The 21,169-nt window shown below is 39.7% G+C and overlaps 2 protein-coding genes across 10 annotated transcripts; one reads left to right on the forward strand and one right to left on the reverse strand.

Moving 5' to 3' along the window:
- Nucleotides 1-1,185: 1,185 nt before the first annotated feature.
- LOC112286282 (nodulin homeobox) lies at nt 1,186-11,608 on the reverse strand. 4 transcript variants are annotated; one of them, XM_024528030.3, is made up of 19 exons: nt 11,382-11,608; nt 10,884-11,060; nt 10,027-10,068; nt 9,280-9,405; nt 8,727-8,882; nt 8,272-8,355; nt 7,830-7,958; nt 7,305-7,529; nt 6,988-7,119; nt 6,580-6,675; nt 6,160-6,324; nt 5,611-5,923; nt 5,038-5,163; nt 4,677-4,746; nt 4,308-4,362; nt 3,602-3,799; nt 2,546-3,055; nt 2,351-2,385; nt 1,186-1,866 (listed from the first exon to the last, which is right to left on the reverse strand). In XM_024528030.3, the coding sequence occupies exons 2-19, from the start codon at nt 11,049-11,051 to the stop codon at nt 1,293-1,295; spliced, it is 3,204 nt and encodes a 1,067-aa protein (XP_024383798.1). In that variant the 5' UTR covers nt 11,052-11,060; nt 11,382-11,608; the 3' UTR covers nt 1,186-1,292. The 4 variants fall into 4 exon arrangements, with proteins under 4 accessions (XP_024383798.1, XP_024383797.1, XP_024383800.1 ...); XM_024528029.3 differs by having other exon boundaries at nt 10,884-11,023; nt 11,382-11,551; XM_024528032.3 differs by lacking the exon at nt 2,351-2,385 and having other exon boundaries at nt 10,884-11,023; nt 11,382-11,551.
- A 3,650-nt stretch (nt 11,609-15,258) lies between these two features.
- On the forward strand, nt 15,259-20,902 carry LOC112286283 (cell division control protein 48 homolog A). Of its 6 annotated transcripts, none has more exons than XM_024528035.3 (7): nt 15,768-16,012; nt 16,319-16,428; nt 17,170-17,564; nt 17,740-18,800; nt 18,955-19,596; nt 19,734-20,085; nt 20,663-20,902. In XM_024528035.3, the coding sequence occupies exons 2-6, from the start codon at nt 16,373-16,375 to the stop codon at nt 20,043-20,045; spliced, it is 2,466 nt and encodes an 821-aa protein (XP_024383803.1). In that variant the 5' UTR covers nt 15,768-16,012; nt 16,319-16,372; the 3' UTR covers nt 20,046-20,085; nt 20,663-20,902. The 6 variants fall into 6 exon arrangements, with proteins under 6 accessions (XP_024383804.1, XP_024383803.1, XP_024383802.1 ...); XM_024528034.3 differs by having other exon boundaries at nt 20,727-20,902; XM_024528036.3 differs by lacking the exon at nt 20,663-20,902 and having other exon boundaries at nt 15,259-16,012; nt 16,325-16,428; nt 19,734-20,318.
- Nucleotides 20,903-21,169: the final 267 nt, after the last annotated feature.

Here is a 21,169-nt window from a genome sequence, read left to right on the forward strand (position 1 = left end):
AAGTCCTGAGATCGATTGGTACAGCACGTTGAAATGGGACCCCGCTGGTCAGGACCTCACCCTAACTCGAGACCTCGGCTCCCCCATGTCCCTCCGCTTACCCCGAAGAGTTCAGAAACGCAGACGATGACAATCACTTAGTTGTATGCACCGCAGTGTTGATTCCAACGACTTGGTTGTAAGTTGAAACTGTCTTACACACAGTTGCATAAAATCAATAACTCTCTTCGAAATTCACTCCACATCAGCTATGCTGGTGAATATTTCGAGGTCTCTTTGCAAGCAACAAGCCCCTTTGTCTTCCGGCACAACACCGTGGACAACCCTCGAGGTCAGAGTTGAAACAGGTGATTCGATCTCCTATAGCTCAACCAGCAGCAATACATCTCTTTTTCCAACATGCGGGAAGTTTCTACTATTTTTTCATCAAGAATGTCACTCAATGCGAGTTATGGACTTTGGTCATGTCAAACATGTTGAAGTCCCATCGAAATATCTAGGGAGGATGTGTTGTGGATGAAAGTTTGTAGACGATGCTCATTAAATTTAACAATTTGGTCTTGTTTAGAATTACTTGGTTTGCCCACTCACCTTGTTAGGCCACAAGCACGCATGTGGTGAGCCAAACTGAAGATACTTGTCTCATAATGCAACAGCCATACAGAAAGAAAATCCAATGAATCACTTTACAAGGAAGCAAATTCAAAACCTCTTATACCCCAAATAAACCCATGCACTCCTTTATAAAAGGCAGACTGCAAACACAAGGGTGAAATTTTCCCCCACCCATTGCCCCCAAGCACAATCCATGCTCAAAGACAGCAAGAGACATTGAAACCATTTGCTTGAATGCCACCATGTGAATGATCATCTATTTTAGTGGTATTCATCATCAAAACACCAAGTACAAGCTGGCCAGGTGTTCTGCCAAAGCAATCAAACTCGCCATGCCATGATCCACAATGTCTTGTTTTCTATCCACAGTCCAAAGGCTAGACAAGTTCAATACGGGGTTCAATGACGTATGTTTAAAGGTCAATCTTTGTAAATTCATTGCATATATATATATATATATATATATATATATATATACTAAAGAATTGTATAAAATCAACCAACCTTCAGCTCTCAAGACAAAATAAGTCACAATATTACACAACACAAAGCTGTGTCTATCAAGCTGTGTTCATTCCAAAGCTGTATCTATTAAATATGTACATGTCATGTGCACAAAACCATGTACAAAAAAGGATATTGAACAGCTGGGTTCATGACGTAGAGTTTACCGCTCTTTAGACGAGTGATGGTGTAGACGTGGTTGCCACCATACACATATGCTCGGTATCCCAGGTGGCAACAGTTTTACCCAGTAAGGTTTCAGCTTCCTCAAACGAAGAACCTGCCTTCGATGAAGGGAATGGGAGTTTCGTGGTCCTGGCTACCTTAAGCTCTGACACCTGCACTAAGCACAGACTTTCGTCCTCTAGAATATGTCCCTGCCAGGAGCCTTCTACTCGGATAACAATTCCTACAGCCATTTCTTCGGCATCCTTACCTCGCAAGCTCACATGATCACCAACCTTCCACTTGACCAAACTACTACTAGAATTGTGAGGCTCGCCATCACTACCAGCATTTGAGGGTGTTCTGGAAACTTGAAGGGATAATTTTAGGGGAATCGCGTCTCCTTGATCTATATCGTAATCTTTCAATCGAGACGAAGCTTCAGCAGGACTATCCATGTCATCCGAGGCCACAGATCGAGCACGGCGGGACTTTTCAGATCGAGTCACAAGGACATCCCCTTCTTCTTGGCGCTGCTTTTCACGCTCTTGTCTAGCTATACGGGCTTTTCGGTTATTTAGCCTGCAGCAAACCAACTGTCTGTCAGTACAAATACAGCACTTTCAGAGTAAGAAAAGTTCCACGCAATGAAACAAACCCACCCACGATGAAACATCCCACTAGAATGTGAGGTCAAGAGCTAATTTCTCGCACATTCTCAACAACATACTCCAGGATGAATCAATGAATGAGATGGTACTACGGACTGGGACTCGTAAATTCCTTTACTCGTCAGTCTCTGGCTTTATCAGGTTCTGAATCGCCACCCTTACAAAAACTATGAAGACCAAAAGACCCGAGAAAGCTTAAACTATGATATCAAAACCTATGCAAGTCAATATTTTCCACGCTAACACCATATGAATGTAGTGCCTGGTGGAAGCGTCTCGTCTCACAAGCAGCAGACCATGCAACAGAGAACATGGCAACTTTATTCTTAAGTCAAAAGCCTGAAAGTGTAACTTTCGACTCTAATAGAGAGCAAATGTGTCATCACATGACATACCAGTTCTTTAGCTGATGGTATGCTACCTCCGGACCCTGAAATAGATAAAAACGGTACAAATCTTTCTCAAAAAAGCTACAAGCACAGTATTTAACCACAATAGTATATCATCAACGTTCTATTTTAATGACATCTAGCAGACGATACGAGATATTATGTTCACCAAGATACGGGGAAGTACCCAAACACACTTACAATTGAATTCAGATGATTCGTCCATTGCTGGATCAACTTTGGACTGCGTTGCATTCCTGGCTCAAGCTGAAGAGCCGCTTCCATCACATTGACTTGCTGATCGCTCATAATGTTCCTCTTACGTTTCTTGGGTTGAGATTCATCCCCATGTTCGCTGCTATAAGGCTCCCGATCCCTACTGGTCCTTCTTGACGCTGGAGTCACCATTCCACCAAAATTCACCCCTTCACTTTCTTGCTCTCCTCTTCCTGCATCCTCATGCTCTGTGAAATTGGCGCTTCCCGATTCACCCTCTTCATGTACCACCATAATTTCAGTCTCTATCTCACTTTTCTGGTTCTCCAACTTCATCGAAACGTGCTGGAGGGCAATGACGTCACCCTGAGAGGGTCCATCATGCTGAATGGAATGCTGATCCACACCTTCCGACTTCACCACCATCGTTGCGAATGGAGTAGTTTCTATCTCATGCCCAGTAGCTTCTCCTGAAGTATGTGGAACTTCCTCCACCTATCGAATGACCCACAAGGTCGAACTTCAGTAGGCGCACCCAGCATGACGTCCATTTAAGCATTATTGAACAGACTTTGTTCACTTTCCGCAGGCAACTTTAAGGACCAGGCAAATTGTGCAAATACCAACGTTTCCTCAGCTGATAGTAAAAGGCAGTTCATTCCCCTAAGGAAAGACCAACCCTCTTGTTATCCTGTTGCAGACGTATGCTCCTTCATTAAAAGTGTGAATATGATGCATACTACACAAAAAATAATAAAGACGCAAATAATATCGGCACATTAGTGGTAAGGCCGTCTCAAGGATTTTATGCGAGACGATGGTGAGGAAGACTTTTGTATCGCAAATGCATTCTGAAGACTCAATCAGCCATATTACTGCCTCTGGCATGCGTAAGTTCTAAAAACACCTACTCTCCGTACTAAGAACACGTGAAAATCGCTTGGCTCCTTAGGCCATTAAGTAGTTATGTCGATGATAAGCAATGCAATGTACATGTGCAGCTTTAGCTCCAAATTTAAGAAGATAACCCGCACAGTTTACCTTGACTAGTTCGTCCATCTCGGTCTTCTTCGACTCATTCGACGCCTGCACTGCAACTTCAGCTCCAGCCATTTCGTCATTGCCAGACTGCCTAGACTGTTCCAATCGATTCCAGCGTTCTGACTGCTCTCGCTCATTCTTCCATTGTAACAGCTTTTGTTCGTGTCCATCACGGACAAAGCTCATCAGTGGAGCATCCTGCTCACTCACGGCAGGACCTAAATATCAGCATGCATCCCAAAGAGTATTCAATGTGGGTTATTAATTTGCTGTTCCTTAACCGGGCACTGTAGGCTGGGTTTAGGATGATTCGTTAAGAATTTAGGTGCTTTTACGTAGGCCTTACTTTGGTTCCAGTCTTCTTACATGAATCAATTCAAACTTTTGGGTTGTTGACGAACTTGGAACACTGAAGATAATTGATCTGATCTTGTGTCTGATGCAGATCCACAGCCCTACAATTGACTCAGCAAATAGCTGCCCGGATTAAGCAACTACAAGAACCAGGTCCAGCAAGAATTTGGTATGTTTTGTGAATCGCCAAAATAAGGCTAGTAATATTAAGAGATTCTGTTAATGAGTCGATTCTGAATTAGCTATTTGATTCTTGCCACCTTATGAACTGTAAGCGTTATAATGCGTTATAATGTTACATCCTGAAGCACGTACAAAGTAGAAAGCGGTGCGTCGGTAAAGAAGAACATACCGCGACACTAACGGAAGATGGGCACATTTGATGATGAAGAGCCTCTGCAAAGTCACTGCATTAAAACCGATACACTGGATTAGAAAATAATCGAACGCAGAAAATGCGTATAATCAACAGTACCCAGATATAGAAAGTACTTTTCAAAAGAAATTGATTTCATTTTGTTCAGAAAAGCCGTCCTTATCGAAGTGCAGCACGCTGAACAGCTATTACCAAGTTAACGGCCATTCCAAGAACTAAAGACCCAAGAGAACCTTCCGTCCAAGTGGAATAATTCATCAGGAGGTGTTAAAAATTTGCAATCACCTTCAATGCAAAGATCTTGAAAGGAAGAAATCTTGGAGGCCATTTCAAGATAAATTTTACCTGACTAGAACGAGATCATCATCCACTACCGTATCTGATGTTAGAGTCAGCACATAGTCATACAGCGTATCTGCAATCGGCACACCAAATTGTAAATTGAGAGGCTCTAAGTGGTACACGTGACAATGTAATCGAATGAACCTATTCGAATAGGTCAAAGGTCAAGGTCACTACATCCTTCACTGGTGCTTCCAGGAAATTAAGAAATGCCCTGACAGGCTATCAACAGGGTAGTGTTCTAAATGTAACGTAAGAACCGAAACCAATTGAATATCTGGTTTGGAAAATCAACCCAACAGCTTATTTGAAGATTAGAAGTTGATAACTGGACTTGCCATCAAAGGCATGGACAGAAACTTACGGAGATTCTCACAGATTCGAACAGCTGTACGCTCATAACTTAAAAAGAATAAGGGATGAGATGGATTTAAAGGTCCTTCGCGAAGGTATCGTAAAAACGTATGCATAAACCGGTCCTTTTCATCAGCTGCATTAAGAAGGACCTTCTTTAGTGATGATAAATAACGCCAATACAGTCCTGGCACACTTAGACCTGAAAAGATCTTCGAATTGACAGGCTAATAAGAAATGTAGATCAACAGATTTGCCAACACAGATCCCAGGAAACTCTATGCGAATGTTGCCCAGAACTGAGTTGCAAGAAAAAACACAGCATCCGGATATAACGGTTGTACTCATAATCGAAATGAGCCAGCAAGCATTTCGTGGTACTAAGTCTTTGAAGTCTCTTAAAGATTAAGGAACACACTTCTGAAGAGCTTGTGTGAAACCATGGATGACCTTTCAGTCGAAGAAAGATTTCCACGTATATAATGCAAAAGATCTTTAGTTAGAGCTTGTAAATATTATACAATCCAATCTGATCCAAGGATGAGTTGTGCTGAAGAGAACATGTATTCTGATGAAAGCATACCTGGGCAAACTTCGGCATTGAAACAGAAAAAGTTAGCAAACAATTTCACCAACAAGGCTGCCCGAGTCTGATGAGCAGTAGCTGCCAAAGGTATGATCTGGAAGTCTGGGGGATTGCAAGGCTCCTCCTGAACACAAACGCCTGCACCAACCTTAGCAGCAGCTGCCATTGCATCTCCTGCAGCTTCAAACGGGTCAAATATCAACGATGCATCCTGCTCTCCTACTGCCAATTCTCGAGCAACAGGACCTCCACACCAACGTTCTTGAAACTTTGTTGGATGAACTGCTAGTACAGATGCCAAATCAGGAGCCTGCAAAAAGTGAAAAAACATCGATCAAGTTCAAGTGTTTCGCTACTTCACATGTTGGTGGAAAACAGATCAATTGCAGAATAATTTCGCAGATCGTAGTTTGAAAGTTAAATAGAGGACATAAAGCTCAATAAAGGATCATTAGTTAAACTGGCCGACAATCAATCCTATAAAAACAAGTTATCATGGTGGACCTGGAGTCTGTCAAAAGATATTTTAATAAAGAATCCACTCACAATTTGATCCATCACCAAGTTGCGAAAATTCGAATCATCAGAGAATATGTCAGCTAGGCGCAAAGAAGTGATGTGCATAAACCCCATGGGATTCTTTTTCTCTTCTTCTTCATCTTCGATAAGTCTAGGGTCCTCCAGCAGAGCACCTTTCACTAACAAAAGTACCTGCAAATGGTAAAACGCTAAATAGCCTCAATCAGAAGTACGCACAAATATACATTCTGAACTGAGATTCTCGATTGTGCAACTCATGGGTTATGATGATAGACTAAAACATTAGCCCATGATGAATTTTTAAACTTCCAATGAGCTATGAGAGACGAACAATGGACAATGATTCAATTGAGATTTAAGGGCTTTGTTCGTCTTGCAAGCCTGCAATGTCACGCAACAAACTGCACAGAGATATGGATTGCTTACCTCATGTGCAACTTGCTCTGCAAGCTGCATGGCATTTGGTTCAGCAGCCACTTCATCCAAGAATGAGCACTGCTCCGATTCGCAGAATGTCAACATCTGACACAGCAATGAGGCACATTCAGGTATCAGCCTCCGGAAACAGGATGCTCAAGAGCTGCTGATTGCTAAACTAGCTCCAAAGGGGGCCAAAATATAAATTATCCTTAGGTCATTAAAATCATTATTCAGGCAGCTAGGCAATACCATCTAAATAGAATGGTTTACAATGGCAATATATAAACATTTGCCAACATTATTCTATATGCTAGAATGAATATCAACAAAGACAACGTGATAGTACAAAGACGTGACAGAAACTAGAAAGTCAGCACGCAAGCACCCTTGAGTAATGTAGTCACGAGTACTCACCATGACCAAAGCTTTGGCTTTAGAGCGAGAGAAGGTTGCTTTCAGGGATTTGGAATTTGAAAATACAGGCGGAAGTTGCAGCTTCAATACTGCCAAAACTAATTTCAAGATGCCACCGTTTTTGCAAAGCTCCTAGTGCAGTTAGCAAGTAAAAGACAGGAATCAGCACTCTTCGTGAAAGGACTATGAAGCAATTACATTGAGATTAAAATTATTGTTTTTGTGATTGATTTAGTTTTTTTAAAAAGCCAAAAAAAAAGAGGGAGCTATACATTTGGAAGTTAGAACTTCGCTAAAAACTTAAAAGAAAAACTGACCTTGTGACCAAGTACTTGATCCCTAAAATTAGGTGCAACACAAAGATGTTGAAGCACTTGCAGTGATGCTTCGCACTGCAATGCAGTCACTTGAGCTACGCGCTCTGCAGATTCAAATGTGGTCTTCTTCGCAGAGAGCTTGATACTGAGAGAGCGCAACTTCACTTGAAGAAGGACAATGTCTCGTTTGACGACATCAAAGGCGGCATCCATGAAGACGTCTACCTGATCGCAAACCGCCGGAAGTGGATGCAGCGCAAAACAAGTGTCAACTCAGTACTGAAAGAAAGAACTATTTCTAACAACAGATACTGCGCACTTTAGCATACGAAATCAAACTAAAAGGGCATTAAATCAGGAAGATCTCGACTGTTTCTTGTGATCATATGTCATGTGCAGGATGGAATTTGACAGAATTTTCTCACCGTCCTTGTTTAACACAAAGACAATCTATCTATCTATTTATGTATCTAAATAATAAAAACTACACAACGCTGCGCCGTAAATAACAAAGTGTGGATGTACCTTTGGGTGATCAAGGAGGACATGGGCAATGTCCAACCAATCATGGCTGATAAAAGCCATTAACAGGTATAAACTACAAGCCACTGAAGCAGCGTGAAGCACTGCAATGAAGCCTCCACCTCGACCCTCCTGTACATGTACCAAAACCAATAATAGATTACACAGAAGCTGAAACATAGCTACAAAGGATCTGTCAGAAACAGCATAACTCTTGTAGCTTTCATCGTAATGAGACCACTTTGACCAGCTCGATACATCACAAGGAGATAGCCAGTGACGCCTTGCCAAGGAAGCGAAAGAAAAACCCAACCATATGTTAGGTTGCCAAAAATTGAGTACTTAATCCAAAAAACCTCACAACAAGATGCGACATAAAACAGAAAGAAACACAACCCAGTTATCAACAAATACTCATGAGGTGGAAAATAAGATAGATGGTAACCTGTTCCATATTAGCTAAAACAACAAGCATGTAGGTGACAAGATCAAGAATCTGCATTCTTATCTTCACGTCCTGTAGCAGTACCTGGATCACCAAAAGCATGAAGTATATACCGTCAGCTTTTACGCCTTATCTGGATATATGAACAGAGTCAAGCACTAAAACTAAATAGCAAATTAAGCTGCTCTCATGATAGTGCGTCAGAAGAGATGGGATTAGGCGTACTATATCCACAAGGACCGACACGCAGTAAGAGACTCGACGAGGCATGAAACTCACAACTACGACAGACTAATTGCTAGGGTTCTTTCTGTGCAATACAAATTTGGAACCATAACAAAAATCTAAAGCGACGACAAAGTGAAAAATAAGGATTGAGGAACTTTACAAAGAACGGACGACCAACCACGAAAAATCTGTCGAGAGAACTTTCAAAGTTCATTCAGACAGCATACCTGTGCAAGTTTAGGGTAACCATGAGCCAAGGAACTCAATGTGTGAAGTAAGCGCACAGAACGTAGCCAGTATCGCAGCCGTGGCTCGTTGCTACTGGAAGCAACACATGCCATAAGATGTAAAGGAAGGCAGCTAGCTAGTTTTTCCACATCCACCTGCAAACAGACCATCGACTAAGCAAACTAATTCCTGACAAATCAGAGACAGATAGTCTCAATTGAATTTTATCATTTCATCAATGACCATACATGATCAGTTTGATGAATAACGACAACCAGACTTGGGTATGTGCCTTTCATGGCACCAAGTTTCAAAACATGTAGAAATAAATTTGACGTTGAATATCGTTCAACTAATTACGCTTTCAATAAAAAGATACATGTAAGCCTAGGAGAATTTATGATGCATTTGCAGTAGCAATAATTTCAAAGAAAAAAATTCTTCACCACGACAGAAGCACTACCCCCAAAATTAACAAAAAAATCTAGACGAAAGAGGATACATGCTAAAACTATCAGCATCCTTAAGATAATCGAAAGAGAGAGCGCTTACCGTTAATATTACTCCTTTTGCAGAGCTTAGTTTCAATACAAGTGACTCTTCTTCCTGTAGAAGAGAGCTCATATCTTTGGGGCTTAACGCATGAAGTTCCTCAACCGCAACGAACTCGTCAATGACCTGCAGAGAGACAAGCTCAAAGAGACATTAAATCTAGCACAACTTTCCAGGAAAAAGGATCTGATCGTGGACGCGGTTCGTAAGATTAAGAAACTAAGGCCGACAACAATGTCCGCTAGAATCAAGGTTGTATTTCATCTTTTCTTCGCAGGAGGATCCAGTAACCCAGAACCCTTAAAGATTCTGCCGCACAGGTAAATAAACTACCATTGCAAGACATGCTTCACGCACTAATATACAAAAAGTAAATTGCATGAGAACCATTCGCTAGGACAGTAAGATGTTTCTCAGGTTCTTAATTGCAGAAGATATTTTCTAAAATTCAATGCCAAATTTCGATTCTGAAAAGTAAATGTATAAATTCTACTTATTTTTTGGTAAAATCCTAGAGATATCTGTTCGCAAGTTTGAACAGTTAGAGAGAAAGATGTATGAAAGAAGGTACATGAAAATAATTAGTGGATTACTTCAATTCTTGTATTATTTTGAGATATTAAAGGCTCTGGCTTGAAGCGATGTTGTATCTACAAACCAGCAGAAATTTACAAAACCAATCGAAAAGATTGAAAAATTCTAAGGTCGCCTTTAAGTATTCATGAGAAAGAGGAAAATATTGCTTACATTAGTACCGCGCGGCGCCATCTCTTCTCTGAAACCACCTGTCTGTACATGATGCCACACCATCACGTCAGGTCCATTAAGTAGTCATCTACAATGGCGCTACAGTAAAAATGACCAGCCAAGAGCATCCTGGTAGTGTCATACATCATGTATCGATTGGTCCAATTTACAGACTAAAATTTTCCCTCTATAACATTCATTATATCGCAAATTGACAGCTTGTGGAACGCCGAGTACAAATCCCTACAAATGATGACCTTGAGTTCTATTGCAAGTTTTCAGTAGCAGTTCGAGGCTATTAGGAGCCTCTCATGATACAAACTTCGAACGACGTTGACAATTCCACTGAAGTTCAAAAGGCTAGTCCAATCACGTTTAATTATCAACTTAAGAAAATGAATTTCAATCTCGAAAATAAAAGTACAAGCTGCGGCATTATCAGAATCAAGTACAATCGCAAGCCGTAATTACAAAGCGTTGCTAACATGCGGCTGAAATAAAGCACATGACAAATGCTCCAGTTTTGTGAACTTTAATGCAAAACGTCGAGTTTGAAATGTTAGATTGAATTTAATGTGCTGAAAGACGTTGAGTTTCATAAGCTGACACCAATACGGAATAATTTTCATACGTCGCATTGTAGCTGAGACACATCGGTGGCAAGTGGACATTACGTGTATTTTCACGTGCACGAGAGTCTTGGATTCGTCTAATAATTTAGAAAGAATGCGTTTATCCTTGCCCTACCTCAGGACAGAAGCACTCCTTACAATTTAACTTGACGAGTACAATTTTAGAAGTTAGTCGCGAGCCAGGATATATAATAGAAAAAGAATCGGTAACGCCAATTCTCACACCTGCTTAGCTTTCTTCCTTCGGTTGGATTGCTCTAAAGCCGGGGAAAATTCTTGATCAGACTCCCTGCGCCTAAACCTCTTCGAGTGAGATTCAAGAACCTGATCAACCTCCAAGATGTCGTAAGGATTATCCTCGCCTTCTACACCCGTATTCTCCACATTAAGCATTCTCGGATTCTGTAAACCACGAACCACAACGGCCTAACCAATCCAATCGAATCCAATAATAACCCCCAACCTCCTCCTTAACCGCACGCCTCAATCCTAATCCCTCCGACGCACAAAAAACGGACCAAAATACTTCACTCAACTCACCTAACGTTAAAAGCTTTCTTTTTACAAAAAAAACAAAACTCTACAATACTACAAACGCCATTATCTCCCGCTTCTAAAATCCTCGAAGCTAGCCTATGACAAAAAGAAATTTCACCAAAAAAGTATAAATATATAAAAAATAAAAATAAAAATAAATAAATAAAAACGGTTACAACCACAAACCTTTCGATAATAGCCAGTTCCGAACGAGCATGGAAGCAGAAAAAGAGAAGCGAGAAGCGATAGGGGAGAAGGGATAATGCGAGAAGGAAGGGAGGCGAAGAGAGGCAATGGCAGAGCGGAGCCCTACGAGCTGCACGTTTCCGCCATCGCTGGGAGTGTAGAAACGAAGGGAAGGGAAGGAATGGCCTACGATACAATACAAACAAACACCCAAACGAACAAACAAACGATGTCTGTCGTCTCTCCTCCTCGCTCGCTCTTCCTCCTGGTTTCGAAGAAGATCTGAGCCTCCTCCCTTCCTCTCCTGCCCCACCAGGTCCCTTTCCCACGTCCTGTTCCAAGTCCTCAACTCCTCGTTGCTGAAGCTTCCTTTCGCACTTGGTTCTAGAATCCATGAAAATCTCTTTGGAATTGCTAAGAAAATTTGTTATTTTGTCATTCGATCAAAAATATATACTTTCTTAACAAAAAATTAGGTCAAAGTGTTAATTTTTTTATTAATAAAAAGTGGATTTTTTAAATGTGTATCAACTTTCCTAATTTCGGATAATTTTGTTCATAAACAGTATTTATTTATTTATTAAAAAATACTTCATTTTAATTAGTTTGCATAAAAACTGCATCATCATCAAATATATTCAATTACTTATTATGAAAAAATAAATATATGTTATTATTTTCTTGACAAATTCATAAAAGCATGACATAGAAGAAAACTTTTTTTTCATTTTCTAAACTTGTAGCAAGCTTTTAAGATCTACCTTAAAGTTTAAGTCCAACGTCTTTCACTTCTTATCAATTGCTGTTCAGAAGGAATGGTAAAACTGTAAATTTGTGTTTAAGTTGAATTTAAATGGCTTTGAAAAATACTTTTCTTTGATATTTTAATTTTTAATTTCATTTCAAGTATCAAAAAATAAAAATAAGAAATATATCATCATTATTAATTTCTGTTGTGCTATTATTGTTAAATAACATCCAGCCATTCTTTGCATTTTTGAAGATGTTACCTTATTCTGGAGTGTATTTACACACACACATATACCCATATCTAATTTACAATAAAATATTATGACTTACTCAAAAAATGTTGTGTTTATTTAAAACTTATAAACTATCAAATCACAAAAATTCATATTGTGACAAATAGTAAACATAGAATATAAAACAACTTTGCTGAAGAACTTTTGATTACAAACCACATAAGTCATTATTGCTTAATAAAAAATAAAAATAAAATGTCAAGACATATGATACACATACACATAAATATAATCATTATAATTTATTTATTTCCTTATTTATTTATTTTTCATTCATGAATATTAACATGAGTATGGTCGAATTAGCATTAAATCTACTTTGTGCAGAAGATTTACAGTATCCTGATCCATCATTTAATTATGGTAAATAAAATATAAATAATTATCATGTCATTTATTTATTTACATGACCTTGATCAAATAATCATATTTCAACAATAATTGATGTTGATAGATTGACTGCAACTAAAAAGTTTGCACTCATGTTATTTTTACTCATAGTCATTTTCGTTTATTTTTGCCAAGCTTTGTTAAAAATTCACAGTTATTTTTTGATCATTCCAATATTATTTGGAAATTCAAGATTTCATACAATAAATTTAAAGACTTAAATTTTCACATAAAAAGCTATGACTTCTTGGTGTAATTACATAACATTAAGCACGAAGAATAACATGGTTTCAAACTAACCTGAAGACCTGTGAGTAATATGTACAATCAGAACCTAATCTGAAATTACATTAAGTGGGCTACATGTACGGAAAAGAATTCAATTGCAGTATTTTTTTGAGAAAATTTAAAATATTTATGTATGTGTACATTTTGAAAGTTATAGTTTCAGTTCAACCTACATACTGATTTTTATAATTCAATTCTGAACAAGTTTATCACAACAATTTGCAGGATGCTAACTAAGTAACATCTGACAATTAGGTTAGCTATAAATATATAAATGGTATTTTTTAAAGGAAGTAAAGGAAGAAAAAAAACATTGACTTCAAGCATGCAGTTCAAATATTTTTATATTTTATATGTGGATTTAAATGATATTTTGATAACATTACCATGGTAACTTGACAAGATTAACATATCATAATAAAATAAATATTAAAAAAAGTCATAAAACATATGTGTAAATAAGATTCAAATAATTACATATTGTTTGATCTAAATCCAAATCAAATAAAGAAAAAATTCTACAAAAATGAAAACATTAAATATAAATAAAAATATTATTTTTTATATGAAAATTAAAATATAATCATAAAATGAAAAATAAAATAACACACACTCATCTTATTCTAAGAATATAATACGAATATTGAATGACATTTTGCTACTATCATAATTTTATTCATCTTGATTATGCTTAGATTTATGATAAGAAGATTGATTCTTAACTTGAATTACTTACTCTACATATTTGATGGTACTAATATTATTAATTTATCAAAAATAGAATTAAATATCTATTTGAAAAGAAAAATAAATAAAAACATGATACAATCTTTATTGATTTTGTTATATGATATGGTATTAAATGCCAAACCATGTCAAATGGATTTAGTCTATTTTAGTGTAGTAGATTTTTTTTTATTCATTTAGTGTTTCATATTAGTTAACCTTGTTAACATCAACTAAGGTTTGATGATTGATGTAGAGAAGTCTACTTGACTTGATAATCTTATTAAATCAAGTGTTGTAAGTGCTTTTAAGAGAGAAAGCTCATAGTTGTAAGATTTTGCTTGTCTATGGTAATTTAGCCATTGAGTAAAGTTTAGAGTTTTTTCTACATACTTGCATTTTTAGATTCTCTCTTTGTGGAGTGAGAGATAGCATGATTGAGTTGTATTTAGATACTTCACATTTCCTTAAGAATATATTTTTAATGAATATTTGATTGCATACTTGATGATGATTTTTGACACTCAATTTTTTTGTATATGTCAATCTTTATTTACAAAAAAATTCATTATTTGTATTTTATTGATGCATAATAGTGTTCAGCATGCATGACACATATTTGGATATTCATATTTTTAATTTTGTAGATAGATTTTATTATTATTATTTAATTAGACACAAAATTTGAATATAGGTATAAAGTAAAATAAAAAAAATTATAATAAATATTATAAAATAGATTTATATTATATCTTTAAATAAAATTAGATAGTTGCTAAAGTAATATCCATATATTGTTAAGGCCACAATGTATGTGGGTACACTTAGGCTCTCTCTTCAACTTTTGCTCTCTTAGTGCTCTCTCATGCCACTTTCTTCCCTTGATGCTCTTTACTTATGTCTACTCCAACTCTTCTTTGTTGTTTTCTATTTGTACCTAATTTCACTTTTTTTTATGTAACTCTCTACTTGTGTATACACACTAAATCCTCACTCCCAATACTTCCTCCACTTGAAAGCAAGTATGCAATAATGGCCAACCTTCTCCACAATATCCCATAAGAAATTGTAATGCAAGCAACAATTCCTCAAAATTATGCGCCTTTAACAATTCCTTAAAATTATACAAATTTAATTAAAACTTTAAAATATGAATGTATATTCCAAAAAACACACAATCGTCCTATCTAAATCAAGCGAAACGAAATTGCACGTATAGAACTCGAAGAACCGCATTTGAAGCATAGTTTCCAAACACCACGCATAATAGTGCAGCACAACGTTGGATGAAAAAACCGCCACTCATATGTTATTCTTCCAACAGATGATAGTTCATTCATCGATGCTGAATGGATGCCTCCCTAGCGGTGCTCTTTGCGAGGCGACGGCTCTTCTTGGTGCATGGCTTACTCATACTGGCTTCCCCTCTCCGAAGAATGGTGGCGATGGAGGAAGCCCCGTTGCCATGTCCGAGTCGACCATGGCCCCGTTCTGTTACAGCACACAGCACAAAGAGGAGTGCGGCGCCAGAATGTCCATCACTTCTTTCTACGGCCAAGCTTTAAATATGGAGGATGCGACATGGCGCCGCTTCTGTGTCTGCGTGCTTTTGCGGAACCTCTTGCCGCGGCGTCTTCCTCCCCTCACTATCTCGAATACAAATCCTCAGTTCGCATGCTAAACTTCTATGCACACAGACAAAAAGTGAAATCCCCGCACAGAATATCTGAAGCTTCGTAACAATCATCCGCAATTTTGTTCTCCGAAACTGAGCTCACAATTTTTGTAACTGGAAGGGATGAGTGTGGCTGCGATTTGAAGTGCGTTCAGCAGTCCTGAGCCGACTTCGGTTCGGTTCTGTCTTTTTCCAGAAAGTTTCGTCTTATTTTAACGTGGAAAAGATTACTGCACAAATACAATCATCAGGCGTGATGGAGTGGGGACAACGAGAACGACAGGGAGCGACGCGATGAACTTGCGAAGTTAAAAGACGAAAGGAGAAGGACTGAGGCTTTACTCCAGTGTCATTGCGGTGTCCGCCCCTCCGGATTGCTTGCACCTGGAACTGAGAGCTCTTGGTGGCCTTGCAATCCGGTCTTTGACCGCGGTCGGGTGGTGTTCAAAGGTTGGAGGCTCTTCAAGCAATTGTCGAGCTGGTCTACCACTGACTCGAATCAATCACTCGTAAGTTGCCGCGAGGAGGGCTTCTATCTTACATATGTGTGATCGTTAGTAGGCCGGAAGGCGGTGTTCCACGTTGCAAATCTTCATCTTGCTTGCATCTCGCGTGACGTGCGCGAGGTGACCCCCGACGCTATTTGAAGGGTTGGGATGTCTGCATTGCGTGTAATTTATCTGACAAGTATTGAAGCATCACGTAGCACTACTTGCCCCATGGCTGTCTTATCGGATACGTAACGACTAAAAGTATTTGCATTATGAGGGTTTGAGAGGTTTGGGATTTGAATATCAGGTATTCTTGTGAGCCAGGTGCAGGTTTGCTGGAAGAGAAGAAGGTGGTGGAGTTTGGGAGATTGTGTAAAGATGGCCTCTTCTGGTTCTGGCACGAAGCCTGAGGATGTTCCTCCTGCTCCGGAAGGGTAGGTTCCTAATAAGTTGGACGTTTCATGTTGATTTGGTTGAAGATTATTGTTGTAGTATGTATTGGTTGCTTGTTGTGATAAATTACTCGATCGTGTGGTTGAGTGATTTGCAAGGTTGTGTTTTGGTCTCCGTGCATGCGGCGTTTATTTTTCTAATTGAGCATTTGCAAAGGCGTGTGCCAATGAGAGTTCCTGGGATTTGTCTGTTGGGAAGCATACGTAATCAGCGGTTAATTTTGAATGGTTCGTGTCCGTGGTCGGTAGTTCTCCTGTGATGTGTTTGCGTTCACCTCGCCAGAGGCAGTTTTGTGTCTCGTCAATTGATTGTTCCAGAATTGCGGCACTATGGATCGGAGGGTTTATATTGACAATATTGACGATAGTTTTTTTTAGGGTTAGGGTACAACGCAGTTAGGGAATGGATGGGTCTGATGCTCTTGGTTGTCACTTCTTTATTAGCCTCGGATAGCACTCTTCCGTCTCAACCATGCCGTTTGATACTTGAACTGTGTTTTCAGAGCATACAATTTTTGTTTTCATTTGAAGAAGTCATTAGTTGGCTAGGAAAGGAACTAACCGTGGCTTCATTTAAGTTGAATCCATCAGTTTCCTTTAAATTTTTTGCAGTTGCATTGCTGCATTCTTGACGATCTTGTCACAGCAAGTGTCGCTTTCTAAGCGACGGTTTGCCTAATTCTCACCATGTTAATAATTCATTGTTCTATGAAATGGGTGCAGGAGGGGGACAAAGAGAGACTTTACATCTGCAATCCTTGAACGTAAGAAAGCTGCCAATCGTTTGATTGTGGATGAGGCTGTGAACGATGACAACTCTGTCGTTGCTCTTAACACAGAGACCATGGACAAGTTGCAGCTTTTCAGAGGCGACACAGTCCTGGTCAAAGGCAAGAAACGGAAAGACACTGTTTGCATTGTGTTGGCGGATGAGACCTGCGAGGAGCCAAAGATTCGGATGAACAAAGTCGTTCGGGCTAACCTTCGAGTGCGCCTCGGCGATGTCGTTTCTGTGCACCAGTGTGCCGATGTGAAGTATGGAAAGCGTATCCACGTTCTACCTTTGGACGATTCAGTCGAAGGCGTTACCGGCAACATCTTTGATGCCTATCTCAAACGTATGTAAACCCCGAGCCACCTTCTTCACCTTCTTCTTCTTATTCCTTTTCTTTCTTTATTTATTCAAATACAAACTTTAATAATCTATACTGCACGTTGTTGTGGTTGTGTAGAGATGTTCTCATCAGATCCAGAGTTTACCAATTAGCTATACTTGTGTATTTTCATTTACAGCTTACTTTATGGAAGCATACCGACCAGTACGTAAAGGGGACCTGTTCCTGGTTCGTGGAGGAATGAGGAGCATAGAATTCAAAATTATCGAAACCGATCCAGCTGAATACTGTATCGTGGCACCCGACACGGAAATTTTCTGCGAGGGTGAGCCTGTGAGGAGGGAGGATGAGGAGCGCTTGAATGAGGTCGGTTACGATGATGTCGGAGGAGTCCGTCGCCAGATGGCACAGATCAGAGAGCTTGTTGAACTTCCACTGCGCCACCCCCAGCTTTTCAAGTCTATTGGAGTGAAGCCACCGAAAGGAATCCTTCTGTTTGGTCCTCCTGGATCTGGGAAGACTCTAATCGCAAGAGCTGTGGCTAACGAAACTGGAGCGTTCTTCTTTCTTATCAATGGACCTGAAATTATGTCAAAGCTAGCGGGAGAGAGTGAGAGCAACCTCAGGAAAGCTTTTGAGGAGGCCGAGAAGAATGCTCCAGCCATCATTTTCATTGATGAGATCGATTCCATTGCCCCCAAGAGGGAGAAAACTCAAGGAGAGGTGGAGCGGAGAATTGTCTCTCAGTTGCTGACACTGATGGACGGTTTGAAGTCTCGTGCACATGTGATTGTAATGGGCGCTACCAACCGCCCTAACAGTATCGATCCTGCCTTACGTAGGTTTGGCCGATTTGATCGCGAAATCGACATTGGAGTACCTGACGAAGTCGGTCGACTGGAGGTGTTGCGTATTCACAGCAAAAATATGAAGCTTGCTGAAGACGTCGATCTTGAGAAAGTTGCAAAGGAGACTCATGGTTTTGTCGGAGCAGATTTGGCAGCGTTGGCCACCGAAGCTGCACTCCAGTGTATTAGAGAGAAGATGGATGTAATTGACCTGGAGGAAGATTCCATTGATGCTGAAATCCTTAATTCTATGGCAGTTACAAACGAGCACTTCCAGACTGCGTTGGGTACAAGCAATCCTTCTGCACTACGAGAGACAGTTGTTGAGGTGCCCAATGTCACCTGGGAAGATGTCGGTGGCCTTGATAATGTTAAACGGGAGCTCCAAGAGGTATATTCCTTTTTCAATTTATTTTTTCTTTTCCTGATGTCACCAGTGAAAAGCTTTTTCTTTCCTTTCTCGTCTTGATTTGCCTGACGTAGTTACCTCTAGCTTATGGTTAAGCTTTCTATGTATTTCACTCAGAGCGTGTTCTTATTCCCAGACTGTGCAATATCCAGTGGAGCACCCCGAAAAGTTTGAGAAGTTTGGTATGTCACCCTCCAAGGGAGTCCTCTTTTATGGACCACCTGGATGTGGTAAGACAATGCTTGCAAAGGCTATTGCCAACGAGTGTCAAGCTAATTTCATCAGTGTTAAAGGTCCTGAGCTTTTGACTATGTGGTTCGGAGAGAGCGAGGCCAATGTACGAGAAATTTTTGACAAGGCCCGAGGATCAGCTCCTTGTGTGCTCTTCTTCGACGAGCTCGACTCCATTGCTACTCAAAGAGGAAGCAGCGGCGGTGACGCCGGTGGTGCAGCAGATCGTGTACTCAACCAGCTGCTCACAGAGATGGACGGCATGAATGCAAAGAAAACGGTCTTCATTATAGGTGCTACGAATCGACCTGATATTATTGACTCTGCCCTATTGCGACCGGGAAGATTGGACCAACTGATCTACATCCCACTTCCTGATGAAGCTTCCAGGTTACGGATCTTCCAAGCATGTTTGCGCAAATCGCCCATTGCTAAGGAAGTCGATCTGGAGGCACTTGCTCGCCACACTACGGGCTTCAGTGGTGCTGATATCACCGAAATTTGTCAACGGGCTTGTAAATACGCAATTCGTGAAAATATTGAAAAAGTATGTATATGGACAACTCTGGAGCTTTGTTATTTCAATTAGATTTGCACGTCTTATTCCTAGATTTGTTGTTGAGATTTTAGCAATTTCATTCCACGTCTCTCCCTAAGACTTGGATTTCCGATGCCTCTGTGCAGGATATTGAAAAGGAAAAAAAGAGAGCTGAGAACCCAGAAGCAATGGAAGAGGATGATACCGATGAAGTGTCAGAGATCAAAGCAGCGCACTTTGAAGAGTCCATGAAATTCGCTCGCAGGAGTGTTAGTGATGCCGACATCCGCAAGTACCAAGCTTTTGCCCAAACGTTGCAACAATCTAGAGGCATTGGTTCAGAGTTCCGTTTTCCAGAACGACCAGCCACTGCTTCCGGGACTGCTGCAAATGGTGCTGCAGGGACGGTGTCTGCGTTTGCTGGAGGAGCAACTGACGAAGACGACTTGTATAATTAAGGATTCTATCTGCCACAACGCTTCAGGAAATCGTTATAGGGTGAGCTGGGGTTTGAGTTTTAGGATATTAGGAGTAGTTAATATTTGTTTGTACAAATGAATATGCATCCAGTGCGAGTGGCAGTTTTTTCCCGGTCCCCCTGCCTGAATGCTGTGTCGACCAGTTCGGGTTGGGAATTAAACGCTGCAATTCGATTCACAGTTTTATACTCGAGGTCGTTTGTATATGTTGAGCTGCTCAATCTTAAGGTTGATTCATATTTTCATGGCTTATTAGTGTGTTTGTCTAGCTAAAAGACTGGGAGTTCATAGTTAAGGCATGTACTCTTGATACTAGTCTATGCGGCCTTTTTGGGTGATATTTGTTTGAAGTATCCAGTGATATTTTGAAATTTCACTTAATACTTCATCAAATCACCTATCCTGTTGTCTTGTTGTGAGGTGGGTGATTTTGAAATCAGAATATCAAGAGGGGTGCGTCAAATATCAAAAATCACATTGTTTGCCTTAGCTCTCTTCTTTCTATCTCTATATCACATCGCCTAACATCATACCACAATGTTTTGAAAAACAACAGACATTATGAGATTTAAAACTCAAACTTTGTGAATGTGTAGATCATCTGTGACCTTGACTGCCATATCATCAGCCTAATCAATGGTAGGCTTGGATCTTGTGTAGATACAACAATGTTCAAGAAGATGGGGATTTTCAAAAACCTTGAAAAATGCTTTGATCTTAGGTACTACTTGCAGGCATACTCAGCCTATGGTGTGAGTCAATTAGTTATTCTTAATTATAAGTTTCCAGTTGTAGAACGATTAATCAATAAAGAGTTCAACTATTGTTTGGCTAAAGCATAGGCTGCAAATGAACATTGCATAAGAATCTTGTTGAGAATGTTTAGAAAGACACAAGAGTAATAGTAAGTCATACACACACACCAGTAGTAGTAAGTCATACACACACAAGAGTAGTAGTAAGTCATACACACAAAAATCTATTGATCTGGTTGTGTCTCGTACACAAGAAAAGAGAAGATAAGAGGATGAACAATACTTCTCCACTAGACTCTAAATACTGTAGCTACAGTAATTACTATAGTCTACAATAAATATTATGGA

This window comes from Physcomitrium patens, chromosome 9, assembly GCF_059467195.1.
Source record: "Physcomitrium patens ecotype Gransden chromosome 9, ASM5946719v1, whole genome shotgun sequence".
NCBI lineage: Eukaryota > Viridiplantae > Streptophyta > Bryopsida > Funariales > Funariaceae > Physcomitrium > Physcomitrium patens.